Source organism: Lampetra fluviatilis, chromosome 16 (assembly GCF_964198595.1).
Source record: "Lampetra fluviatilis chromosome 16, kcLamFluv1.1, whole genome shotgun sequence".
Lineage (NCBI taxonomy): Eukaryota > Metazoa > Chordata > Hyperoartia > Petromyzontiformes > Petromyzontidae > Lampetra > Lampetra fluviatilis.
The window spans coordinates 1,353,797-1,379,745 of NC_136290.1; the positions used below are offsets into that span (position 1 = coordinate 1,353,797).

General features: G+C 47.1%; 1 protein-coding gene across 1 annotated transcript in view; it reads left to right on the plus strand.

The window, feature by feature from the left end:
• Positions 1–12,069: 12,069 nt before the first annotated feature.
• LOC144936430 (CD109 antigen-like) overlaps positions 12,070–25,949 on the plus strand; it is a 119,759-nt gene continuing 105,879 nt past the window's right edge. Inside the window, exons 1-2 of the mRNA XM_078863480.1 lie at positions 12,070–12,113; positions 14,236–14,405. Of these exons, the coding sequence (XP_078719606.1) occupies positions 12,070–12,113; positions 14,236–14,405 (214 nt within the window). The remainder of the gene's footprint in view (positions 12,114–14,235; positions 14,406–25,949) is intronic.

The following is a 25,949-nucleotide window of genomic DNA, read 5'->3' on the forward strand; positions in this document are numbered from 1 at the left end:
CGAGGCCTGCCCTGGACATGACCGAGAACCAACAACCTTCTTCTTCTTCAAGTCTACCACCTCCTGTCGATCTGAAAGCGAAGCGACCATGCGCCGGAAGCGGAGAGGGTCCCGCGTCGCGTACGCGATCAAAATCTCTCCCGTTTCGTTAACGTTTGATCGTCTAGCTGTTCTCCCTGTTGTTACCGCACTGCAGGGGCGCCCTAATGTATGTCGGGTTTTACATGGGTGACTGTTTTTAAGTGTTGTTCGGCGCGGGGACGCCGTCACCCTTTATTGTTAAACGCACCTTGGTGCCCTAATAAGATGTTTTACGGAATTGGTTGATCACCCTTTTCCCAGCCGAGATGGCTGATTTTTTTCACCGGGGGGGGGGGGGGGGGGGGTGATGTAATAACAGCCATAGAGGGTTCACGTGGGGATTGGCTTGCCGGTCCTGCTTTATAGCCAATAAGGGATGAGCCAGGGAGCATGGCCTCGGCGTGATCGCGGCGTGTTAGCAGGGGTGATTGGCCTGGCCAATCGGGGCCTCAGCTAATGGGGAGCCGGATCAGAGGCGTGGTCCTGGGATTGACAGGGAACCATCGGGAACGGTGAACGCTGTCTATAGATGATTGGCTGGGGGGTACCACGTGACGAAGGGATTAAGAGAGAGGGAGAGAGGACAGTCGTGAGCAGACTTGGGGATGACAAGAGCAAGAGTCACGCACGTACGGGGCTCTGGGTGCCACGTGCGCGGTGGGGACTTGGCGAGAAGTCTGCCCTCTCTCCGTTGTCTGCCAGCAACGGGGAGTGTGTGTAAAGTGTAACTGTGGAAGTTGAAAATAAAAAGGACTGATTCCCTGAAGCCGTCTCAAGGAGGTTTATTACACCTCCATCGGGAGTGGAGGCTCCCGCTTCCCCGGGGGATGCGACTGATGGGGCGCTGCCGCGTGACGAGGGCGACCCGAACGACGAGGATGAGCCGAGCCCGCCTCACGTATGGAGAGCTACGATGGCGGCATGGGAGGTCAGGATGGCGGCGCTCACGAAAGAATTTGAACAGTTTATGCAGATGATACGGGCGGCGCCGACGGGATCGGATCAGCGGCCGCACGACCTCGTTACATCTGTGGGGGCCGGCAGCGCGGCTGGATTTCCCGATGCGCCAGGTGCACAGCTGGACGCCGTGGAGAAGCCGGAGTCGCTGACTTCGAGCACGCGACGCCGACTGCACGTGGAACGCTTCGAGGTTACAGTCGGCGACTGGACGGCGTTTACACGACGGTTTCGGGCAGCGTATGAGTCGCTCGGGTGGACGGAAGCTGAAGCGCTACGGGCCCTGCCAACGGCCTTGGACGATGATGCGCTGGCGACGTTCTACGGCCTCCCTGGGGGGGTTCGCTTGTCATTGTCAGGGACATTCACGGCGATGCAGGACATTTATGAACCTCGATCAGTCGCCAAGCGCAAGTTTCAGTTGAGACAGCGGGCGGAGGCGGAATCTCCCCTCGCGTATCGCAGTGCGCTATTGACCCTCGGCCAAGCGGCTTACCCAGCGATGGATCAGGCTGCCCTTGATTCCTTGGCCCAGGAGAAGCTGTTGCAGATGGCAAAGGAGCTACGAGTCGTCCTCTCACTTCCCACCAACAGCGATGACGACGGGTCATCTTTGCAGATTGCCATGAACATCCAGGCCAACCTGGATCTTCGCAACGAGCCATCGGTGGTGCCACCACAGCCCCTGGTGGTGGGCGTCGGTGCGGATGGGGGCCTACCAGAGTGGGAGCCGAGGTCGCTGACGGCAGCGGCCGCACGACCACTGTTGGGCCCACCTCGCCGCTCAGGGACATCCGGACGTGGCGGTCCGCTGACGTGTTACGAGTGCGGGCGTTGAGGACACTTCGCACGAGACTGCTGGAGACGGAGAGGCGTCTTCTCGCGATCATCAGGAGGCTACAACCGCGGATTGTACCCAGCGCAGGATTGTCAGGCGAGTCGCGACATATGCAATACACGGCCGTATCCTACACCTCACCCATCCGCGACACCACACACTGTTGATACCCCTTCGTATGACGCACAGGGGAATGCTGTATGAGGTGCGTTGGCTCATCGTGTTTTGGGAGTTGCGCCGGGTTCGTCGGATGTGATGGCGCTTGTTCAAGGGGTTCAGGTTCGAGTCATTGTCGATACGGGGGCTTCGGCGACCCTTATTTCCTTGCAAACTTTCCGATTATTACCAACCTCGCCCCATGTTTTGGAACCAGTGGATGGCCCATGTATAGCGGCAAATGGGGGCAGTTTGGGAATTTTGGGTCGAGTACTTGCAACGATACAAGTCGGGGAGGTGTGCGTAACAGGATACATTTTGGTTTCGACTGTTTTGGCTGTACCTTGTTTGTTGGGCACGGATTTTTTGCAAAAGATGCCAATTAAGATTTCGATTGAGAAGGGACGATTGGAATTGCCATCGGGGAAGTGCCTTAAATTTTTGGGAACTCCATCTAAATTTGCCCTTGTCAACGCTGTGATTCAGGTGGTGGTTAGCCGCATGGTGCGCGTTCCGCCTGCGACGCAGATGCTTGTGCCGTTAAGGTTGAAAAAAGGGCTGTCAGTGGGTAACTTGGAGGAAGGCATTCTGTTGTCACCCTCGAATGCCGTGGCACGAACGCCCTCTTTGGTGGGTGCTTTAACGATGGTGCCAGCGACGGCCGAACCGTTCATCTAGATTGTGAACACGGGGCACGAGCCAGTCGTTATTTAAGAGGGGACTACGTTGGCGCACGCATCGGTCGCGCGGGGTTCAGAAGGGGATGTGTGCTTGGCAGCTGGGGAAGGAGACACGCTGCCATGGGAGGAGAAGGAACCGAGCTGGTTTCGCGATTTGTATGAATGCAACGACGATTTGACACCCGAGCAGCGGACGCGTCTAAGGGAGTTGCTTTGGGAATGCAGGGACATTTTTAGCTCAGGAAAGTTTGATGTCGGTCGCACGACCTTATTGCGACATCACATTGATACTAGGGATGCACCCCCAATTCGATTAAATCCTCTCCGTGTGAGCCCGCTGGAGAATGATTGCATTCGGAAAACGGTTGACGAGATGTTGCAACAGAATATCGTCTCCCCTTCTTCCAGCCCATGGGGGGCTCCGATCGTATTGGTTAAAAAACGAGATGGTTCTCTACGATTTTGTGTGGATTACCGCAAATTGAATAAGGTTTCGGTGGCAGATGCATACCCACTCCCGCGCATTGACGACTCATTGGACGCATTGTCCGGTGCAAAGTTTTTTTCCACTTTGGATCTTTTGTCTGGCTTTTGGCAATTGCCCTTGGACGAGGAATCTAAACCGAAGACGGCCTTCCGCACGCCGCAAGGGTTGTTCCAATTTAACGTACAACCGATGGGGCTGCACTCCACGCCAGCCACCTTTCAAAGATTTATGGAACTTGTATTGTCTGGATTGCAGTGGGAGTCATGTTTGATATACCTTGACGACGTCATTGTGTTCAGTAAGGATTTTGAGGGACATTTACAGCGGCTACGGGCTGTGTTTGGCAGGGTACGGGACGCCAATTTGAAATTTAAACCCCAAAAATGCCATTTGTTGAGAACATCTGTTAAATACTTGGGGCATGTGGTCAGTGAAACGGGGGTCGCCACAGACCCAGAGAAAACCAGTTGTGTACGTGCATGGCCAGTGCCTAAAACAGTGTCGGAAGTGCGTAGCTTCGTGGGATTTGCGTCATACTACCGTCGATTTGTTAAAAACTTTGCCACAATTGCGAGGCCGCTGCACACGCTGACTGCTAAGGGTAAGAAGTTTCTGTGGGGTGACGAGGAACAGCGTTCGTTTGAGATGCTCCGGGACGCTTTGGCTGACGCGCGGCCGCTCGGATATCCAAATTTTGTGGAAATGTTTATTTTGGACACCGATGCCAGTGATACGGGCATTGGCGCTGTATTGTCGCAAACGATTGACGGAGTTGAAAGGGTCGTCGCGTATGGCAGCCGTGTACTGTCCCCAGCAGAGCAAAGATATTGTGTAACACGCAGGGAATTGTTGGCAATTGTACACTTTGTGCAGCTGTATTGACCATACTTGTACGGGCGACAATTTTTGGTCTGCACCGACCACGCGGCACTACAGTACTCCTTGCGGATCGATCAACCCTCGGGCCAAATGGCCCGGTGGCTTGAGGTCCTGCAGGGATACTCATTCACGGTCCAGCACAGGAAAGGGAAGCGTCATGTTAACGCGGATGCACTGTCTTGATTGCCTCAGTCATCGGGCTTGTGTAGATGCTCTGAGGGATCGCTGCGCTGCGGGCCTCCGCTGCAGGGCATTCCGGCCATGGCCGCTGCAGCCGATTCAGACCGGGTTGACGAAGCACCGGCTAAGGAGCCTGGGTTGCTGGGATTGTCACAGGATCGTTGGGCGCGCTTGCAAGCGGACGATCCTTCGCTTACCAAAATGAGGCTTCGGGCCTCTCGTTCCAAACAGTCGGATGATCGGGCCTTTCTTCGACTCGTTGACGACCTCCTGGTCAGATGGGATGTTGTCTTGCAGAAGTTTTGTATTGTGGTTCCACTATGTTTGAGAGGGGAACTTATTCGCGACACGCACGAGCGATTGATGCACTTGGGAGAGAAGAAAACGGCTTTGACTTTGAGTAACGATTTATATTGGCCGGGATTACAGAATGATGTTCATTTGTATGTTAAGGCTTGTCACGAGTGCACACGGCGGAAGGCGCCGGCACAGCCATATCGGGTACCATTGCAGTCGATACGTGTTTCGCGGGTGAACGAGATTGTAGCCCTTGATATTCTGGGACCGTTCCCCGTTACCCCGCGGGGTCACAAATACCTGCTTGTGGGGGTCGAGTACCTCACTCGGTGGCCTATGGCATGGCTGCTAGCGGACCAATCGGCAGGATCGATCGTGGAGGCCTTCCTGCAGGGTTATGTTTTTGACAAAGGTGCCCCGGAGCACCTGCTTACGGATCAGGGTAAGAAATTTTCGTCCCGCCTATTGAAGGAGTGTGTGACACATTGGGTACAAGGAAAATTCAGACATCCCCATACCACCCGCAAACCGACGGGATGGTCGAGCGTCTTCATCGAACATTGACATCTATGTTGTGCCAACAGGATAATTCGACTCAGACAGACTGGGATCTACATGTCCCGGCGGCCTTGGCCGCTTATAGATTAGCCCCACATGCTTCGACAGGGTATTCACCCTTCTATTTGATGTATGGTCGTGAACCAGAAGCCCCGGCCTTGGTCAGGCTGGGGGTGAAATCTAAAGGAAGTCGCCAGCGGTGCCTGTCCCCATGCTTGAGGCATTGGATCGATTGAAAGAGGCTAGGGAGGCCTCGCTGGGAAATACGGAACGAAGGCAGGCGGCTAATGAGCGCCTGCACGGTACACAGCCTCCACGTGAGCCATGGCAGGTGGGGGACAAGGCCTGGTTACATTGTCCGATGGTGCCGGTAGGCACATCACCGAAATTCCATGGGCCCTGGCAGGGGCCCGTTGAGATTGTGGAAGTTCGTCGGGATCAGAGTGTGAGGATTCGATACGGTCGCCGATTGTGGCATATTCACCCGTCGCGCTTGAATAGATATGTGGTGCCTTATGATGCGTCATCTCCCATCCCGGAACCGCCTGTATTGGATGTATCCAACGAGCGTACTGTGCGGCGACAGGAGGACGCACCTCAGCAGTCTACCCCCCGTGTGTCTGCAGGATCGCCATTTTTGAGTTAGGGGACACCCTGGGACACACGAGGCCACGTTGGGGTCTCATCAAGGAATGGCCAGTGTAACGAAGATGGGCGCACGTTTCGGGCAGGACGCTGCCCCACGCCCACGGACAAAGATACCCTGCATCCTGTTCAGTCGAGCCGGGGCGATAGACCGGCTGCGGGAACCCGCTCAAGAAGATTGACTTTTTCTTAAAACTTTGGGAGTTGGGGATCGTGTACATTTTGTTGTATGTTGTGTTTTCCGCGTAATGCGTTGTGCTTAGCCGGGACGGCTAACTTTTTCAACAGGGGCAGGGGGGGTGATGTAGGACTTGAAATGTCACGCGCCACGCATTCTGTTGCTATGGGAGCGAGCAGTGTACAGTGGGGGGCAACTGAGGATACAGTTGTTGTTGTGTGCCATTGAGGGGGAGGTCATTAAGAGAGACCACAGGTGTTAAGGGTAACTGAAGACGCAGGCCGGTGATTGGTCAGGAGGGTGAGTGGCTGATGACTGGTGCCGGGCTGACGGCGATAACATGGTCACGTGAGGCTGGGGGCCTGGGGGCGAGTAGCAAAGCGGGGGATGAGATAATTAATTGGGGCTGATTGGTTCGGGTATAAAGGCACAGCGTAACGGAGAGACGGGAGTCTTGGTTGGTGTTAGAGTCGGAGTTGGAGTGGTTGGTGCCCGGGACAGAGACGGAGCAGCAGGGAGCAGGAATAGATACGATAAGGGTAGACAGAGAGAATACAGATAGGGTAGCAGTGGATAGAGAGAATACAGCGTACGGTAGCAGTGGATAGAGAGAATGCAGCGTACGGTAGCAGTGGATAGAGAGAATACAGATAGGGTAGCAGTGGATAGAGAGAATACAGCGTATGGTAGCAGTGGATAGAGAGAATACAGATAGGGTAGCAGTGGACGGAGCGAGTACAGAGTAGGGTAGCAGCGGAGTAACGGACCTTGGGGGAGAGAGAGAGAGAGAGAGCGAGCGAAGTCGCGGAGCAGAGCGAGCGAACAGAGAGACATGGAGTGATGATGATGGCGGGTTGTGCATTGGAGCGAACGGAGAGGCATGGAGTGATGACGAGGAGGAGGTGTGAACTATATACGTGAATAAAAGAGACGAGAAAGACAAAGAAGCTGTCGCGTCGGTACGAGTCCTACACATGGACGTAGATAATATCAATTTACAGGAAAGCAGAGTGGGACAGCGGAAGCGTGCTGGGTGTCGTATATGTCGGGTCTTGAAAAATTAATTAAAAGAATACAATTAAAAACAAAATAAAAAAATGCGTATTTATCAGAATTCACGTAAATTTACATAATTATGCACACAATTTATGCGACTTAGGGAGGTGTCATTGTTGTAAGCTATACAAATGTATGCGATTATGCTAATGTATGCAATTTAGATAATTAGGCTCGGCTTTGTTGTCTAGGGTCGTATTATCAATCGTAATAATACAATGAATTGTATTAAGTTTTGCAAGTGTTATGTAACTATGCTGATTAAGCTCGGCTCTCAGTTCTCATAATTATGTTTATTACGCATGAACTTAGGAAGGCACCACTCAGACACTTCTGTGTTAAGTAATTTTAATTTATAACCAAAAACAAAACACTCTAATATGCGAACTCTTATGCTTGGAATTGTCAATACAGTACTCCTGGAGATGTTCTCCTCATTGATCCGTACATTTAACCCTCAATGATTACGAAGTTTACATTTGTAATACATTCCACTATCAATTGTTAACATTAAAATCATAACGTGCACAAAGAAAACAAACTAACCGGAAACGAGTGAACTTAAAACAGTAAATAAATAACAAAAGTAAATATCCAATAGATAAGTAACACATAACTGGTAGATAGATAAGTACAGATTTAGCACTGGTAGATTGCGCACTGCGCAGACAATAGCCGCACTACGGTACGCCATTGCCTCGCCCCCAACCCCCCACGTCTTTCTCTTTTCCCAGCTCTCCTGTCGCAGGTAAACAAAGTGTGCCCACTTCAAACATTGTCGTTTCATTGTACAAACAATTAGAATAATTTAAAACGTGATAACATGTGCAATTTTAGTGTGAGTGGTTTATTCAGCAGTGCTTTAGTCAAAGGTAATTGTTGCATAGTGGATAGTCCTACCATGAAACAAATAAACGAGTTATGACATGTCACACGTGTAAAATATTTTTGGGATAGCCCGCACCTCCATATATGATAATTAGGCAGAGTCTTGTTTTGTTTGTAAAAAGTGGTATACCCCACGGGTTATATGCGGGAAAATACGGTAATCTATGTACTTGTATACATGTTTGGTTACCAGTGTAATGAAACATGTTTTAATATGGTGTAAGTCACCTTTGTTTCCTTGGCAACAATTGTATTGAGTTGACGCTTTTTGGGTTTGTGTCTATTCACCCTGCATTGTCCTTAAACATAACTGTCGCGGTGCTATGCACATACATGGTTTGCTTAGCAAGCAAACATCTCTCTCTCTCTATGTAAGTGCATGTGCAATGCTAGTGTATATGAAACTTGAATGCATTTTCTTGTTCATGTTTCTCCCCCAGGATCTAATTTTTTAGGCATTATTCACGAATGTGTTGAGGATTTTTTCTGTTATTTGTGAGTTGACAATTATCAATCTCTTTTTCGATATTTTATGCTCCAATTGCTATGATATTTAAACATGTTTATGTTTCCTTATCTGATTTCTTTATGCATTCGTTTCGTAATTGGTTTACCGCTACATACACTCATTCTTCAGTTCCGCATATTTGTCTCTTTTTTATATGCATACTTTTCCTCAACATTAGTTTTTTGGTTTAAAACAATGTTTTCCCTGTTTGCTTTTTAGCCTTTTTCTCATACATTCAATGCACTGCCCATTATTATGGTAGTTAGTTCATTACTTAAGGTAGTGATATTCTTATAATAAAATAACTTATTTGGGCATTTTAATATTTATTAGAGTTAGTCTCTAATCTTCTACCTGCTTTTGATGTTAACGATTTTGTTTGTGCCCTTGGTTGGTGTTAGATTTCTATGTTAAATGCAAGTGTTACTTGAATGGTGCATGCTTTGAATGTTGTTTTCCTAGATTGTGTTTGCTACTTAATATCTACAATGTTATGGTTGATTTGCTGTAACTAACTTTTTTCACCAAGGTCTTCTGTGGTTCATTCTTGTAAACCAGCTCATCGCTGAATACTTTTGACATGCTTAGACAAATGCAATCAGCCACTCTATAATTGTTATGAACTCTCCCTCTATGATAGAAAAGATTACCACTGATGGAACCTCCTTTGCCTAGTCTCAAACGGTGTTAGACCAGAGGACGCCAAAAGGTTTGAGACTAGGCTGGAAAGAAAGCTGTCTCTGGTGTGGACCAATTCGTTTCAAAGACAATGCATATTTTTATTTATTTAAAGCTTTCGTGACTACAGGGATTCGTATTCTTGGTTCTTTCGGTAAAGTCACGTAGAAGGGAAATAATAAAATAATATAAATATAAAACAATAAATATTCTCACGACGTTTCGATTGCAACAAGCAATCATCATCAGGTGTGAAAACTATGATGATTACTTGTGTTGCAGTCGAAACGTCGTGACAATTTTTATTGTTTTATATTTATATTATTTTATTATTTCCCTTCTACGTGACTTTACCGAAAGAACCAAGAATATAATGCATGTATTATCAGAGTATGTTTTTGGTTTGCATTCTGACCACAAGTAGTGTGGTTAATGCAGACATGATTCCTTGTAAAAGATTTTAGTTTGGTATTTTAACATCTTAACACCTGTTTTGTTGCCAGAAAAAATAGTAAAACCTATTCTCAAGATTACCACTATTCAAAAGTATGTAATTCACCCCTTTCTATGTCCCAATTTTTTGCTTTCAATTCTGTTTCTAGTTAAACACAGTTTAATTATTCGAGTAATGTTCACATATATATATTGGCTTCTTCTTCCATGTGACTTAGTGAATATCAACTTAAAAAGTAACCATGGATATTTTTGAAACAATATAATTCTAGGTACTTGGGGTACAGAGAATAACTAAAAACCATATGATATTCCTCCCCTAGCTGGAATGCACTTTTATTGTGTAGAATACAAAAGTTAAGGGTTTTGGTCCTAGATAACCACTTTAAATAGGTAAGTAACTGAGTTATATGGGAATACATTAATTATAAACCTGGTTGAATGCATCTCCCTCCAAATTTAAAGTGAGTAATAACCAGTCGAGCAGTAAATATCACGTGAGGAGTGGATTAGTAACCTTGTGTGATAACGCACGAAGCAGACGAAAAATAGTATTTGGTAAATCCAGTGGTTTCATGAGGTGATTTATTGATGTCAGCATAGCCTCTGAGAAGCATAAAGGTAGTGGTCATTCAATGTTTTCATGTAGAGGATGAGAAACAATATTTTATTCTATACTAATATCCCATATTGATTCTTATTTTTTTATTCAAACCTTTAGTTACAAATTTTAAGTTGAGACCGGAAATGAGTCAGACATCGAGATACGTTTATGAGGAACCATTTTCAAGTGTTGAGCTGCAGAGAGTGGTAATAGACAACGTAAGCTGTTGCAGAGTTCGTGATTATAAAGGTATGAATTTGTCTTATTTATATTCAGGTAGACTTTCAAGGGTATTGGCTTGTTTTAATGGTTTTAAAGTCACCTTGTATTTTTTGTTACAAACTGACCTTGTTTCCATAGTCATGAAAGGTATTTTAATAATGAAGTAAGCACCCAGCAACTATACGTATTGACAAGTAGTCATGCATTTGTCCTGATGCAACCTTTATTGTACTTGGGCATTGAAATACCTACATTAATACAGTAGCTGCAGCAACCATGGCATAGAAAGCAAATATCTTTGTTCGTGTGAGTACACGTGCAATACAAATGCATATGTGAAGTGCAAAACTTCTCTTGTTTCCTAGGTACCAATGCAGAATATTAAGAAGGAGCTTAACCAGCTAAAATATGAATAGTAAATGTTATATTCATGAAATACAATGTACGTTTTCTATAGCTATAAATCATTTGCTTAGCAATTAATTATAATTAATACCGTTCACTGCTTTTTCATCCACATAATTGTGAATATGTTGATGATAATTTCAATAATATTGCATGAGCTTTCTACAGAAGAAAAATACACACAATACTGTGCATTTTAATATACCTCTAAATATGTTCTATATTCATTGATGGACCTGAGATATGTGGAAATTTGCTTTCCATATCGTGGTGACTAAGTATCCCACACTTATTAGATATTGCTATAAAAATACATTACTTTGGAAGGTGAGTTACTCTGTCAAAACTAGAATACAAGTGATTCATATGTTTACATGAAACTGGTTCTTACAATAATTTTATTTATGTTCTTAAAGAACAAGAAATATTAAATGTGGCCCATATATAATTCATTCTACGTTTATAAAAAAAAATCTAAAAACCAACATATTTCATTGTATGTTCTTCCTGCCATCCTACAAAAGTTTGCATCAGCACTAATTTGCATAACAAATATGTGAGTAAACAATCTGTGCAATCTAAACTTGTGCAATCGCGTGAGCTGGTAAGCCAACAGGGTCTATTCTTTCTCATTCAGGAGCCGGTATATAAAGACGAAAGAAGTGGCACCGGAGATGCTCAGTGCCGTGATTCATTCACTGCTCCTCTGACTGCAGAAACTAAAGACCAGGATCCAAGGTTAATTTCACTAAGCTATAGAGGCAACCCTGTAATGTATGGGCATACACACACTTGATAGATTGGGGGGAGGCGGGGAACAACGACTGTTGAACACATCTTAAACGAAACATAGAATGATTAACATATGATTTTAGTTTGTCTATCATGCATTTATCGAGCCATCACCCCTATGTACGTGGTGAATAACTGCCCATTGCTGAATGGACTAGGAATTTAGAAGGGGGGCCGAGCGTTCAGCAGGGGCGCTTGGTGCCCTTCAGCCCCCCAACGCTATGTGGCTGAATAGAAGTGTCTAATAGAAGAGTCTAAGAGAGGTGTCTAATAGAGGTGTCTAATGACATCCAGGCTACGAAATGTTATAACCAGCTGCATATCAGCAAAAAATGTTCACAAAACCTAATGCAAAGGACACAATACCTAATCCATTATTGGCAACCTCACTCCCCCCCAATTCACACTGGCTTCTATTGCTGAAAATAAAATACGATCAGAAAATAGTTTAAAATGTAAGTTAAATATTATTCTGTTCCTCAGCTTATTTACTGCTATTATTGTAGGATCTTGTGCATGCATGCAAGATGAAGCTCTTTATTCTGTTGCTGACAGCCACTGTTGCTCAAAGGTAAGTGCTTTAAGTTGGAAAATATATTTAATCCAAATAAAATGTTAGCGAATCTGTGAGTAGACAAAAAAAAGATTCTCAAACAATGTGCCACAGGAATATCCTGGTTAACATAACTTTTCCACTAAAAATTGTTGAAAGCATTAACATTTTAAAGACGGTCATGATTTGCTATTTTTTTATGTTTAAAATGTATTTTCCCTAAAATATTTAACATTTACAAGCAGTACTGAAGAGATAACCGTAATTCAGTAGTTACTGCACTTTGTTATGAATCTAGTTACTTGAGTATGAATCCCGGCCTATTATCACTGGCAAGTGTTTTATGAACCCATTCTGGGTCACCCATTCACCAACCGACAGTGTCCATTGTGGTTAAGTATGGTCAGATAGCCTCATGACTGACACCCCATGGGGAGGTCTTCATCCAGCAGTGGGTTAAAAAGGAGCGGTGCATTCTGCTAAATATAGTAGTACTATTAAGCAGTGCTGGGAATATTACATTTAAATAGTATCTGATGTGTTGAGGTTCTTTAAAAATGTAAAAGAAAATTGGTATTTTATGAGTCTATAAAATGTTATTATCTTGCCATCCTATTTTGTAATTGTAAAGTAAATTTGTTGCCCATCTGTTTTTGAATGAACACAAGTACTTATCGATGTTTGCACTCACAAAAAATTATCACAGCAAACACATACAATGTTGTTTGTATTGTTCTGTCCATGGTTGGATATGTTGAACATGATCTTTTATTGGCTCAAAACTTAGTGGCCTTCTTATTAATGTATTATTAAATATCCGAAAGTAAAATTTCATTGAATGATCCAATGGCTATAGAGTATCAGCAAATCTGGAACAGTTCATATTTGCTAATTTCATCTTTATCCCTTAGTTTCTCCAATCCAATTTTAAGAAAACATAATTTCGCTGTGAATACATTTTTGGCAAAAGAATGGCACTTTTTCCTGCTTCCCTCTGCATCTTTATAAAAAGTGTTCACCTCGTTTGTTGATTGATGGTCACGATGTTAGCTTGGTGTTCAGTTTGACCAGTCAATATTATTTGAGGCACAAATATCTAAGGTGGTTAAAATGAACTTTTTCTACCTCAGAAATATTGGCAAAACGCATCACTTTCTGTCACATGCTAACTTGGAGAGACTTGTGCCATGCTTTTGTATAATCAAGACTCGATTACTGCAACACATTACTGGTTGTGATTTCAATAAAAGTACTGCGCAGACTACAGATTGTTCAGAACGCAGCCGCTAGAATTCTTAGACAGACACCATTCCATGGCCACCAGTCATCTCATCTCTTCATTGGCTACCAGTCAAATTTGGGAGTGGATTTTAACATGCTATTAACCGATAAGGCTTTAAAAGGGCTCACCCCACATTATTTGCAGAAACTAACACATATATTATTCCATCCAAGGTCCTTAAGATCTTCTGATCTCCAACTGCTCAGCACTCCCAGGTCAAGGTTGTGCTCTTTTAGTGATAGGGATTTTGTTAGCGTGGCACCCAAGCTTTGGGACGCCTTGTCACTTGAAATCAGGTAATCGGAGTCGGTAGATATATTTAGGTCTGCTTTGAAAACCCATCTCTTTAGAGTAGCCTTCCCTCTTTGGTTTGGTAGGTTGCCCTGGTTCTGTTTTTGTTTCCTATCTTCATGAATTTCAATTGGTATCCTAGGATGGAATGTGCATCGTAAATTTGAATTATTATAAAATTTCATGTTAATTCTTTATGTAATGTTTTAAAAAGTGGAATGATGACCAAAACTGCTTCACAACTCCAATTAGCGACCTACAATGTGAATTACCTAGCTACTACATGAAAACAATACCTCTTGGGCATGTACATTTTTACAGATTTATATGTTTTATGTGTGATTGCAAAATAACACATCTATATCGTATGCACATTACACTTTTTTTGTTACTGCCATTCCACTTGCTTTCAGCCAGGAATATTAACGACACATTCACAGTTACTTTTTAAGTGCATTAAGTTTTGGAATCTGTATTTGAATGTTATATTTATTCACCCAGCATGTATGCATATTTGTTTACTGTAGTGAGGCTAATACACATGATCTGTATGCCTTCACCTACCAGCGCCACATACCTTGCGACCTTTCCGCATTGGTATGGGGATGCACGGACGAGGTCAGATTTTGCCATGGGCTTCTCACTATTGCCAGGACCTGGTAATGAGACCCTCGTCAATGTGACCTTCGACATCGCGTCACGTGGTATCAAGAAAGAACTTGACAACCTGAGTGTGGGTAAGAGCTTGGGTGTGTGTGGGGGTATTGGGAGCAAAGTCCAGTCGGCAGAACAAAAATGCAGTCCGGTTCCGTAAAATGTAAAGGAGCGATTTAACTCGAACGTAACTGTTGTATGTGTTTAAAAACAATTGAATTGTGCAACAGCCCACATGTTGAACCAAGGGATAGTCAAATCCAGCCCTCCAGGAATGCACAACCTTAGCACCCGATTCAGTACTTCCAAGGTTGTGAATGCCTGTGCGCTCCGTTTAAATGTTAGTTCCTTTTCACCTACTTAAAAATGCTGGTCTGTCTCCACTAAATTCGGGATTCAAACTAGACATTCAATTTGGCAAAGCAACGTACCCCAACACTGCTTTATTTGTGCCCCTGAATGAATGACAATCGCTATTCTCAACTAAGCAGTGGTGACATCACCACCGTGCTTGCGACAGGCTAGGTGCACCTTGAGGCCATGTGAAGTGTATTAGGCTAACTGGAAAGTCAAGGGTCAGATCCAGGGGTTATGGATGGACTCACTGAGGTGACTGGAAGATGCACCACCAGTGCTCCACTTTGTCAACGCACTGTTTTATCCATAAGAGGTTTTAAACTCACTGTGTTTTAGTCGCCCAGTGTTCTGCTCATTGTTATGAGCAGCACTCCTCTGCACTCCACTGTTGTCGAAGGACGACTGACTCCAGCTGCTCAGTTGTGTCGTTCACGAACCTCAACAGGTCGATCTTGACACCACTGGTACCAGTCATCGGCAAGTTCAATCAGCTCCATATAATTGTGGACCTTATTAGCCCATCTGTTTTATAGCCTGTACCATGCCCATTTAGCCCCCTCTAACTAGCAAAGTATATTCTCCTTAGGCATGCGGCTCGGCATGTATAGTCATCAGCATACATACCATGCTTAACAAAGAGGAGGGCATTTATCAGGCCCCCATTGCATCTGTGTGTCCACAACATTCTCTTCAGCATGCTTGGCAAGGCGATGTGAAATTATCCTTGCCAGGACCACTCCCAACACTCTGAGGAAGGTGATGCCCTGGTAGTTGTTGCAATCAGTATGTTCCCCTTTATTGGAAATAGGGACCACCTGGGCATCCTTACAATTCTGCAGAACCTGTCCTTTGCCAGAAAGTTGTAATGATGTCATGCAAGGTCTCAGCAAAGTCAACCCCACCTTGCTTCATGGTGTTATCTGGGCTAAGGGATTTTCCCTCCCTCGAAACCTCACAAACGCTCAGCAAACACCATAGCCTGTCCCTGGGGTCCGAGATCAGATCAACATTGTTTCCTTTATGGATGGTAACAGGTGTGGTTCTGCAAGTTACTTTTTTATGGAATTAAAGATGAGTGATTTATGATTGAGCTTTATTGAGACAGTTTCCATCTCATCACCAACTCACGATCACTATTCACGTCTCTCTGAACCTCCGAGCGAAGGCTGGGCTAAGCAACCTCATTCTCAGAAGTGGGACGTTGTAAATAACTGGAATACATCCTTTGTCATCCAGGGCATCTGGGGAAGTTTGGACCGCGTACCCAATGCAGCCATTGCCGCTGCATGAGCCACATGAGGTGGAGGGGGGGAAGACGATGCCAATCCCACCTGCAAGCGATAATAATATGTTCACTTGCAACCTTCATAAAGTAGCTTAGACCAGGTTGTTGTGGTTTTTGAATTGTGTCATAGAGGGATACCCACCACCGCAATGGAAGTATGGCAGGCACATCTTACAGATGACCAGCCGATGGTCAGTGGGCAAATCAGCTCCATGGTAGTTTCTAGTATCAAGGACATGGGCTCGCTTTCACTGTTTGGTAACTTTATAGTCCAGCAGATGTTCTTGCTTGAAACTGGCATGCATCCATGATGTTATATGCATGTACTGATGCTGGAACAGTGAGTTGTTGATTACAAGCCCATTGGCTGTATAGAAGCCTAGCAGCCTTCCAATCACTCTGCCTCTGTCATGATCCAATCAGGCATTAAAGTAACCCAACAAGATTACTCTATTCTAAGAGGCAACTTTAGCTGCCTTATCTTTCTTCTTACCTATAAACGTCACTTTTTGTCTGTCTGTCTGTCCGTCTGTCCGTCTGTCTGTCTGTGTACGATCGCTTGCGAGGGATTTGGCGCTCGGGCCGTGGGGTTTAGGACGAAATTTTTTTGCCGGGAGGCACGTCCCGTGCCCCGCGGTGGGAATAGGCATTTCCGTTTTTTCGTCCGTCGCCTTTAAAGTGGTCCAATTATCGATATAGTGAGATTTCTCTTTATTTATTTATTTACTACTAGCGGAAGTACCCAGCGTTGCCCGGGTCAAAAATATATTTCTTAAAAAAGCCCGGTGGGCCGTTTGTACATTTCTATACCAACAAATATATAAGAGGCTTGCACAAAAGATGTGGTTCCAGACATACAGTCCCCTGGCATCTACAAACTAAGTTGCCTCTGTGGTAGCAGTTACATTGGGGAAACCAAACGACATGTCTCGGACCGCATCCGTGAACATAAAGCAGACCTGAAACACGGTAGGACAAACACCTCAGCCTTGGCAGATCACTGTTACAACTCAGTGGGCTCACATGACATTGACTTCTCCAAGACAGAGGTTATCTGCAAGCCATCTGGCTATCATGAGAGATTCGTTCATGAGGCGATCCACATATACAAACACAGAGACAATTTCAACCGAGAAGATGGATTCTGGCTTAGCAATCATTGGAAGGACATAATAAACCATTTCGGATCTTAACTGATTGTGTTCACGTTTACGGTGACTTTCCACTCACTGGCATTGTATTCTCCGCAGGGAATGGATTATTTGCTCCGCTGCAAGTTTCCCCTCAAGACTCACCCATTGACACGACGGTCAATGGTACAGTGTATAATAACAAATAGTATAACATTTATATGCTTAATACAATGTACAAAGTAATATATAATATCGTAATTGTATGGTAAACATATAGCAGTGTGATACACATTAGGGTGGGTGGAATAATACATAGTGTTATATTAAAATGTATAAGGTATAGGGTGGTTTATAGCAATACAGTATATAATTTAATGTTGGGTTTGTCTATGGCAGTATATAGTACGGTGTATGCTCGTGTGATGTAAGGGAATAAAGTTTATATGGAAGCATATTATATAATTTTTACGACGTAGAATTGTAATGTATTACTTGCTGTTAGTAACTCAGCTTATTGTAGAGTATAGTAAGTATACTGATGATGCTATGCAGTTTATACTTTAGTTTTTTATGTTGTTTATACTTTAGTTTTCTACGTGGTTGTTTAGTAACTGCAGCTACATACTATTAACATTCCTTTCCTTTGTTAATGCTACTCCCTGCACCCTCCCTTGGTGCTGCTGATCCTGCATAATGCATGGGCATAATATGACTTTGAAACCCCCCCGCCCACCTCCTACGCATTTCCCATGAATATGCTAAATTCCTCTTGATATGCACATTCTTTTTGTTAAGGCGCTCTTCTTCCACCTCCAACCCAGCTTATATATAAGCTCCTAGCTTGGCAGTGTCTCATTCTTCACCTGAAGACGGCTGCTTGCGTTGTAGCCGAAACGTCGTGAGAATTATTTTATTTTATCATGTTTTATTTTTATTATTTTATTACTTCCCTTCTACGTGACTTTACCGAAAGAACCAAGAAGATGAATCCCTGCAGTCACGAAAGCTTTAAATCAGTATTTAGTGACTGTAGTAACTACTGACCATAGTAGCATTTCCTGGGCCTACAGTAGTATCTACCGACTATATAGTCGTAATGACTAACTGCATAGTATCTGCTGACTCTATAGTAGTATCCACTGACTATAGTAGTAACTACTAACTCTATAGCAGTATCTACTCACTCTATAATAGTATCTACTGACTCTAGTAGCTACTCACCGTGGTAGTATGTACTGACTGTATAGTAGAATATACTGACTGTAGCAGTATTGTCTGACTGTAGTGGTATATATACTGACTGTTTTATATAGCAGTATCTACCAACTCGATAGCAGTATCTACTATCAATACAGCAGTGTATACCGACTGAGGTGGTACCTGCTATCACTACAGCAGTGCATACTGACTGGTGGTACCTGCTATTATTACAGCAGTACACACTGTGTTGGTACCTGCTATGATTACAGCAGTGCATATTGTGTTGGTACCTGCTATTATTACAGCAGTACATACTGTGTTGGTACGTGCTAGGATTACAGCAGTGAATATTGTGGTGGTACCTGCTATGATTAAAGCAGTGCATATTGTGGTGGTACCTGCTATGATTACAGCTGTGCATATTGTGGTGGAACCTGCTATGATTACAGCAGTGCATATTGTGGTGGTACCTGCTATGATTACAGCTGTGCATACTGACTGATGGTACCTGCTATGATTACAGCAGTGCATACTGACTGGTGGTACCTGCTATGATTACAGCAGTGCATATTGTGGTGGAACCTGCTATGATTACAGCAGTGCATATTGTGGTGGAACCTGCTATGATTACAGCAGTGCATATTGTGGTGGTACCGGCTATGATTACAGAAGTGCATATTGTGGTGGTACCTGCTATGATTACAGCAGTGCATATTGTGGTGGAACCTGCTATGATTACAGCAGTGCATATTGTGGTGGAACCTGCTATGATTACAGCAGTGCATACTTACTGTGATGGTACCTGCTATGATTACAGCAGTGCATACTGCTGTGGTGATACCTGCTATGATTACAGCAGTGCATACTTACTGTGGTGGTACCTGCTATGATTACAGCAGTGCATACTGCTGTGGTGATACCTGCTATGATTACAGCAGTGCATATTGTGGTGGTATCTGCTATGATGAGAGGAGTACATATTGTGGTGGTGGAACCTGCTATGATGACAGCAGTACATACCAAGTGTGGTGGTACCTGCTCAGATGAGAGCAGTACGTACTGTGGTGGTGGTACCTGCTATGATTACAGCAGTGCATATTGACTGTACTCCCCACTCACCCTCACCATTCACCACTCACAGCTCACCCTCACCACTCATCCTCACCACTCACACTCACCACTCACTACTCACCACTCACCTTCACAACTCACCACTCACCAATCTCCCTCACCACTCACCCTCACCACTCACCCTCACCACTCACCAATCACCACTCACCCTCACCACTCACCCTCAACACTAACCCTCACCACTAACCCTCACCACTCTCCCTCACCACTCACCCTCACCACCCTTCCTCACCACTCACTCTCACCATTCAACTCACCATTCAGCCTCAGCACTCGCCATCACCACTCACCCTCACCACTCACCACTCACCATCACAACCACCACTCACCCTCACCACTCACCCTCACTACTCACCACTCATCCTCACCAATCACCACTGACCAATCACCACTCACCCTCACCACTCTCCACTAACCCTCACCACTCAACCTCACCACTCACCACTCACCCTCACCACTAACCACTCTCTCACCCCTCACCACTCACCACTCACCACTCACGCTCACCATTCACCTTCACCACTCACGCTCACCACTCACTAATCACCACTCACAACCGCCACTCACCCTCACCCTAACCACTCACCCTCACCACTCACCCTCACCCTCAAAACAAACGCTCACCCTCACCGCTCACCACTCACCCTCACCACTCACCCTCACCATTCATCCTCACCAATCACCACTCACCCTCACCACTCACCCTCACCATTCATCCTCACCAATCACCACTCACCCTCACCGCTCACCCTCACTGCTCACCCTCACCGCTCAGCACTCACCCTCACCACTCACGCTCACCACTCACCACTCACGCTCACCACTCACCACTCACCATTACCACTCACCCTCACCACTCACTAATCACCACTCACAACTGCCACTCACCCTCACAACTCACCATCACCACTCACCCTCACAACAACCACTCACCCTCACAACAACCACTCACCCTCACCGCTAAACCACTCACCCTTACCACTCACCCTCACCACTCACCACCCATCCTCACCAATCACACCCTCACCAATCACCACTCACCCTCACTGCTCACCCTCACTGCTCACCCTCACCACTCACCCTCACCACTCACCACTCACGCTCACCCTCACCATTCACCCCTCACTAATCACCACTCACAACCGCCACTCACCCTCACCACTCACTCACCCTCACCACTCACCCTCACCACTCACCCTAACTACTCACCACTCATCCTCACCAATCACACCCTCACCAATCACCACTCACCCTCACCACTCACGCTCACCGCTCACCCTCACCACTCACCACTCACGCTCACCACTCACCCTCACCACTCACCCCTCTCACCACTCATGCTCACCACTCACCCTCACCAATCATCCTCACTACTCACCACTCACCCTCACCACTCACTCTCACCACTCACGCTCACCACTCACCCTCACCACTCACCCTCACCACTCACCCCTCTCCCACACCACTCACCCTCACCACTCACCCCTCTCCCTCACCACTCACGCTCACCACTCACCCTCACCACTCTTCCTCACCACTCTTCCTCACTCCTCACCACTCACGCTCACCACTCACCCTCACCACTCACTAATCACCCTCACCACTCACTACTCACCCTCACCACCACTACTCACCCTCACCACTCTCCCTCACCAATCACCCTCACCATTCACCCCTTTCCCTCGCCACTCACGCTCACCGCTCAGCCTCACCACTCACCGCTCACCACTCACCCTCACCACTCACCCCTCTCACCACTCACGCTCACCACTCACCCTCACCAATAATCCTCACTACTCACCACTCACCCTCACCACTCACTCTCACCACTCACGCTCACCACTCACCCTCACCACTCACCCTCACCACTCACCCCTCTCCCTCACCACTCACCCTCACCACTCACCCCTCTCCCTCACCACTCACGCTCACCACTCACCCTCACCACTCTTCCTCACCACTCTTCCTCACTCCTCACCACTCACGCTCACCACTCACCCTCACAACTCACTAATCACCCTTACCACTCACTACTCACCCTCACCACCACTTCTCACCCTCACCACTCTCCCTCACCAATCACCCTCACCATTCACCCCTTTCCCTGACCACTCACGCTCACCACTCACCCTCACCAACCATCCTCACCCTCACCACCACCACTCTCCCTCACCACTCACCCTCACCTTAACCACTCACTCTCACCACTCACCCTCAGCACTCACCCTCACCACTCACCACTCACCCTCACCACTCACCCTCACCATTCACCCTCACCACTCTCCCCTCACTCTCACCACTCATCCTCACCACTCACCACTCACCTTCACCACTCACTCTCACCACTCACCCTCACCACTCACCCTTTCTACTCAACCTCACCACTTACCACTCACCTTCTCCACTCACCCTCACCACTCACCAGACACCCTCACCACTCACCCTCACCACTCTTCTTCACTACTCACCCTCACCTTCACCACTCACCCCTCAATACTCACCACTCACCCTCACTACTCACCCTCACCACACACCGCTCTCCCTCTCCACTCACCCTCACCGCTCACCCTCACCAATCACCGTCACTGTGGTGGTGGTACCTGCTATCATGACAGTAGTACAAGCTGACGTTTTGTATGTGTAATGTCAAAAGCTAAATTAGTGAATGTGTGTGTCTGTAAGAAATCTTAAGCATACTTGGCGACACGTAAGCAAGTTTTTTTAAAAACGGGTAATAGGGGTGGTGATGGTGAGGGTGAGTGTTGAGGGTGAGTGATGAGTGGTTAGGGTGAGTAGTGAGGGTGAGTGGTGAGCGTGAGTGGTGAGTGGTGAGCGTGACTGGTGAGTGGTGAGGGAGAGTGATGAGGGTGAGTGTGGTGAGTGGTGAGGGTGATTAGTGAGCGTGAGTGGTGGGGGTGAGTGGTGAGGGTGAGTAGTGATTGGTGAGGGTGTGATTGGTGAGGATGAGTGGTGAGTAGTGAGGGTGAGTGGTGAGGGTGAGTGGCGGTTGTGAGTGGTGATTAGTGAGTGGTGAGGGTGAGTGGTGAGCGTGAGTGGTGAGTGGTGAGGGTGAGCGGTGATTGGTGAGGGTGTGATTGATGAGGATGAGTGGTCAGTAGTGAGGGTGAGTGGTGAGGGTGAGTGGTGGTTGTGAGTGGTAATTAGTGAGGGGTGAGTGGTGAGGGTGAGCGGTGACGATGAGCAGTGAGGGTGAGCAGTGAGGGTGAGTGGTAAGGGTGAGTGGTGAGCGGTGAGTGGTTGTTGTGAGGGTGAGTGGTGAGGATGAGTGGTGAAGGTGAGTGGTGAGAGTGAGTGGTGAGTGTGAGTGGTGAGGGTGAGTGGCGGTTGTGAGTGGTGATTAGTGAGTGGTGAGGGTGAGTGGTGAGGGTGCGTTGTGAGCGTGAGTGGTGAGGGTGAGTGGTGAGGGTGTGTGGTGAGGGTGAGTGGTGAGCGTGAGTGGTGAGTGGTGAGGGTGAGCGGTGATTGGTGAGGGTGTGATTGATGAGGATGAGTGGTCAGTAGTGAGGGTGAGTGGTGAGGGTGAGTGGTGGTTGTGAGTGGTAATTAGTGAGGGGTGAGTGGTGAGGGTGAGCGGTGACGATGAGCAGTGAGGGTGAGCAGTGAGGGTGAGTGGTAAGGGTGAGTGGTGAGCGGTGAGTGGTTGTTGTGAGGGTGAGTGGTGAGGATGAGTGGTGAAGGTGAGTGGTGAGAGTGAGTGGTGAGTGTGAGTGGTGAGGGTGAGTGGCGGTTGTGAGTGGTGATTAGTGAGTGGTGAGGGTGAGTGGTGAGGGTGCGTTGTGAGCGTGAGTGGTGAGGGTGAGTGGTGAGCGTGAGTGGTGAGGGTGTGTGGTGAGGGTGAGTTGTGAGTGTTGAGTGATGAGTGGTGAGGGTAAGGGGTGAGAGAGTGGTTAGTGGTGAGGGTGAGTGGTGAGGGTGGGTGGTGAGGGTTAGTGGAGAGAGGTGAGGGTGAGTGGTGATTGGTCAGTGGTGATTGGTGAGGATGAGTGGTGAGTAGTGAGGGTGAGTGGTGAGTTGAATGGTGAGAGTGAGTGGTGAGTGAGAGTGGGGAGTGGTGAGGGTGAGTGGCGAGGCTGAGTGGTGAGGCTGAATGGTGAGTTGAATGGTGAGAGTGAGTGGTGAGGGAGAGTGAGGAGTGGTGAGGGTGAGTGGTGAGGGTGAGTGGTGAGGGAAAGTGGTGAGGGTTAGTGGTGAGGGTGAGTGGTGAGGGTGAATGGTGAGTGCTGAGGGTGAGTGGAGAGGGTGAGTGGTGGGGGTGAGTGGTGAGTGGTGAGGGTGAGTGGTTGTTGTGAGGGTGAGGTTGAGTGGTGAGGGTGAATGGTGAGAATGAGTGGTGAGGGTGAGTGGTTAGGGTGAGTGGTGAGGGTGAGTGGCGGTTGTGAGTGGTGATTAGTGAGTGGTGAGGGTGAGGGTGAGTGGTGAGGGTCAGTGGTGAGTGGTGAGGGTGAGTGGTGAGCATGAGTGGTGAGGGTGAGTGGTGAGGTTGAGTGGTGAGTCTGAATGGTGAGTTGAGTGGTGAGGGGTGAGTGGTGAGGGTGAGTGGTGAGGGTGAGTGGTGAGGGAGATTGTGAGTGGTGAGTTGTGAGGGTGAATGGTGAGGCTGAATGGTGAGTTGAATAGGGAGAGTGGTGAGTGGTGAGGGAGAGTGGTGAGTGGTGAGGGTGAGTGGTGAGTGGTGAGGGTGAGTTGTGAGTACTGAGGGTGAGTGGAGAGGGAGAGTGGTGAGGGTTAGTGGTGAGGGTGAGTGGTGAGTGGTGAGGATGAGTGGTGAGTAGTGAGGGTGAGTGGTGAGGCTGAATGGTGAGTTGAATGGTGAGAGTGAGTGGTGAGGGAGATTGGTGAGGGTTAGTGGTGAGGGTGAGTGGTGAGGGTGAGTGGTGAGGGTGAGTGGTGAGGGTGAGTGGTTAGGGTGAGTGGTGAGGGTGAGTGGCGGTTGTGAGTGATGATTAGTGAGTGGTGAGGGTGAGTGGTGAGCGTGAGTGGTGAGTGGTGAGGGTGAGTGGTGAGAGTGAGGGGTGAGAGAGTGGTTAGTGGTGAGGGTGAGTGGTGAGGTTGAGTGGTGAGGCTGAATGGTGAGTTGAATGGTGAGAGTGAGTGGTGAGGGAGAGTGGTGAGGGTTAGTGGTGAGGGTGGATGGTGAGGGTAAGTGGTGAGAGTGAGTGGTGAGGGAGATTGGTGACGGGTGAGTTGTGAGGGTGAATGGTGAGGGTAAGTGGTGAGTGTGAGTGGTGAGGATGAGTGGTGAGGGTGTGCTGTGAGTGGTGAATGGTGAGGGTGAGTGGTGAGTGCAGTCAATATGCACTGCTGTAATCATAGCAGGTACCACCACCACAGTATGTTCTGCTCTTATCAGAGCAGGTACCACCACACTCGGTATGTACTGCTGTCATCATAGCAGGTTCCACCACCACAATATGTACTCCTCTCATCATAGCAGATACCACCACAATATGCACTGCTGTAATCATAGCAGGTACCACCACATCAGTATGCACTGCTGTAATCATAGTATCTACCACCACAGTCAGTATGCACTGCTGTAATCATAGCAGGTTAGTGGTGAGAGTGAGTGGTGAGGGTGAGTGGTGAGGGTTAGTGTTGAGGGGTGATTGGTGGTGGTGAGGGTGAGTGGTGAGGGTGAGTGGTGAGCATGAGTGGTGAATGGTGAGGGTGAGTGGTGAGGGTGAGTGGTGATGGTGAGTAGTTAGTGTGAGTGGTGATGGTGAGTGGTGAGTGGTGAGGGTGAGGGGTGAGTGGTGAGGGTGAGTGGTGACAAAGAGTGGTGAAGTTGAGTGGCGAGTAGTAAGGGTGAGTGGTGAGGGTGAGGGATAGTGGTGAGGGTGAGTGGTAAGGGTGAGTGGTGAGGGTTAGTGGTGAGGGTGAGTGGTGAGGGTTTGTGGTGATGGTGAGTGGTGATGGTGAGTGGTGAGGGTGAGTGGTGAGGGTCAGTGGTGAAGGTGAGTGGTGAAGGTGAGTAGTGAGTAGTGAGGATGAGTGGTGAGTGGTGAGGGTGATTAGTGAGTAGTGAGGATGAATGGTGAGTGGTGAGGGTGATTAGTGAGTAGTGAGGGTGAGTTGTGAGGGTGAGTGGAGAGAGAGAGAGGGTGAGTGGTGAACGTGAGTGGTGAGTATTGTCAAAGCCCGGTGGGCTTTGACAATACCTTAGTATCTGTATATATATGTAAGGTTATTAACAAATATATTTTTCACGCAGGCAACGCCGGGTACTTCTGCTAGTAGTAAATAAATAAATAAAGAGAAATCGCACTAAATCGATAATTGGTCGGATTTAAAGTTTAGAGACGAAACATCGGAAATGCCTATTCCCACCGCGGGGCCGGGGGCGTGCCCACCGGCAAAATTTTATCTCGGCGAACCCCACGGTCCGAGAGCCAAATCACCCGCAAGTGAGCGTACGCAGACAGACGGACAGACAGACAGACATACAGACAAAAAATGAATTATATAGGTTAGATTGCCGACCGGCACGTGACGAAGCACGC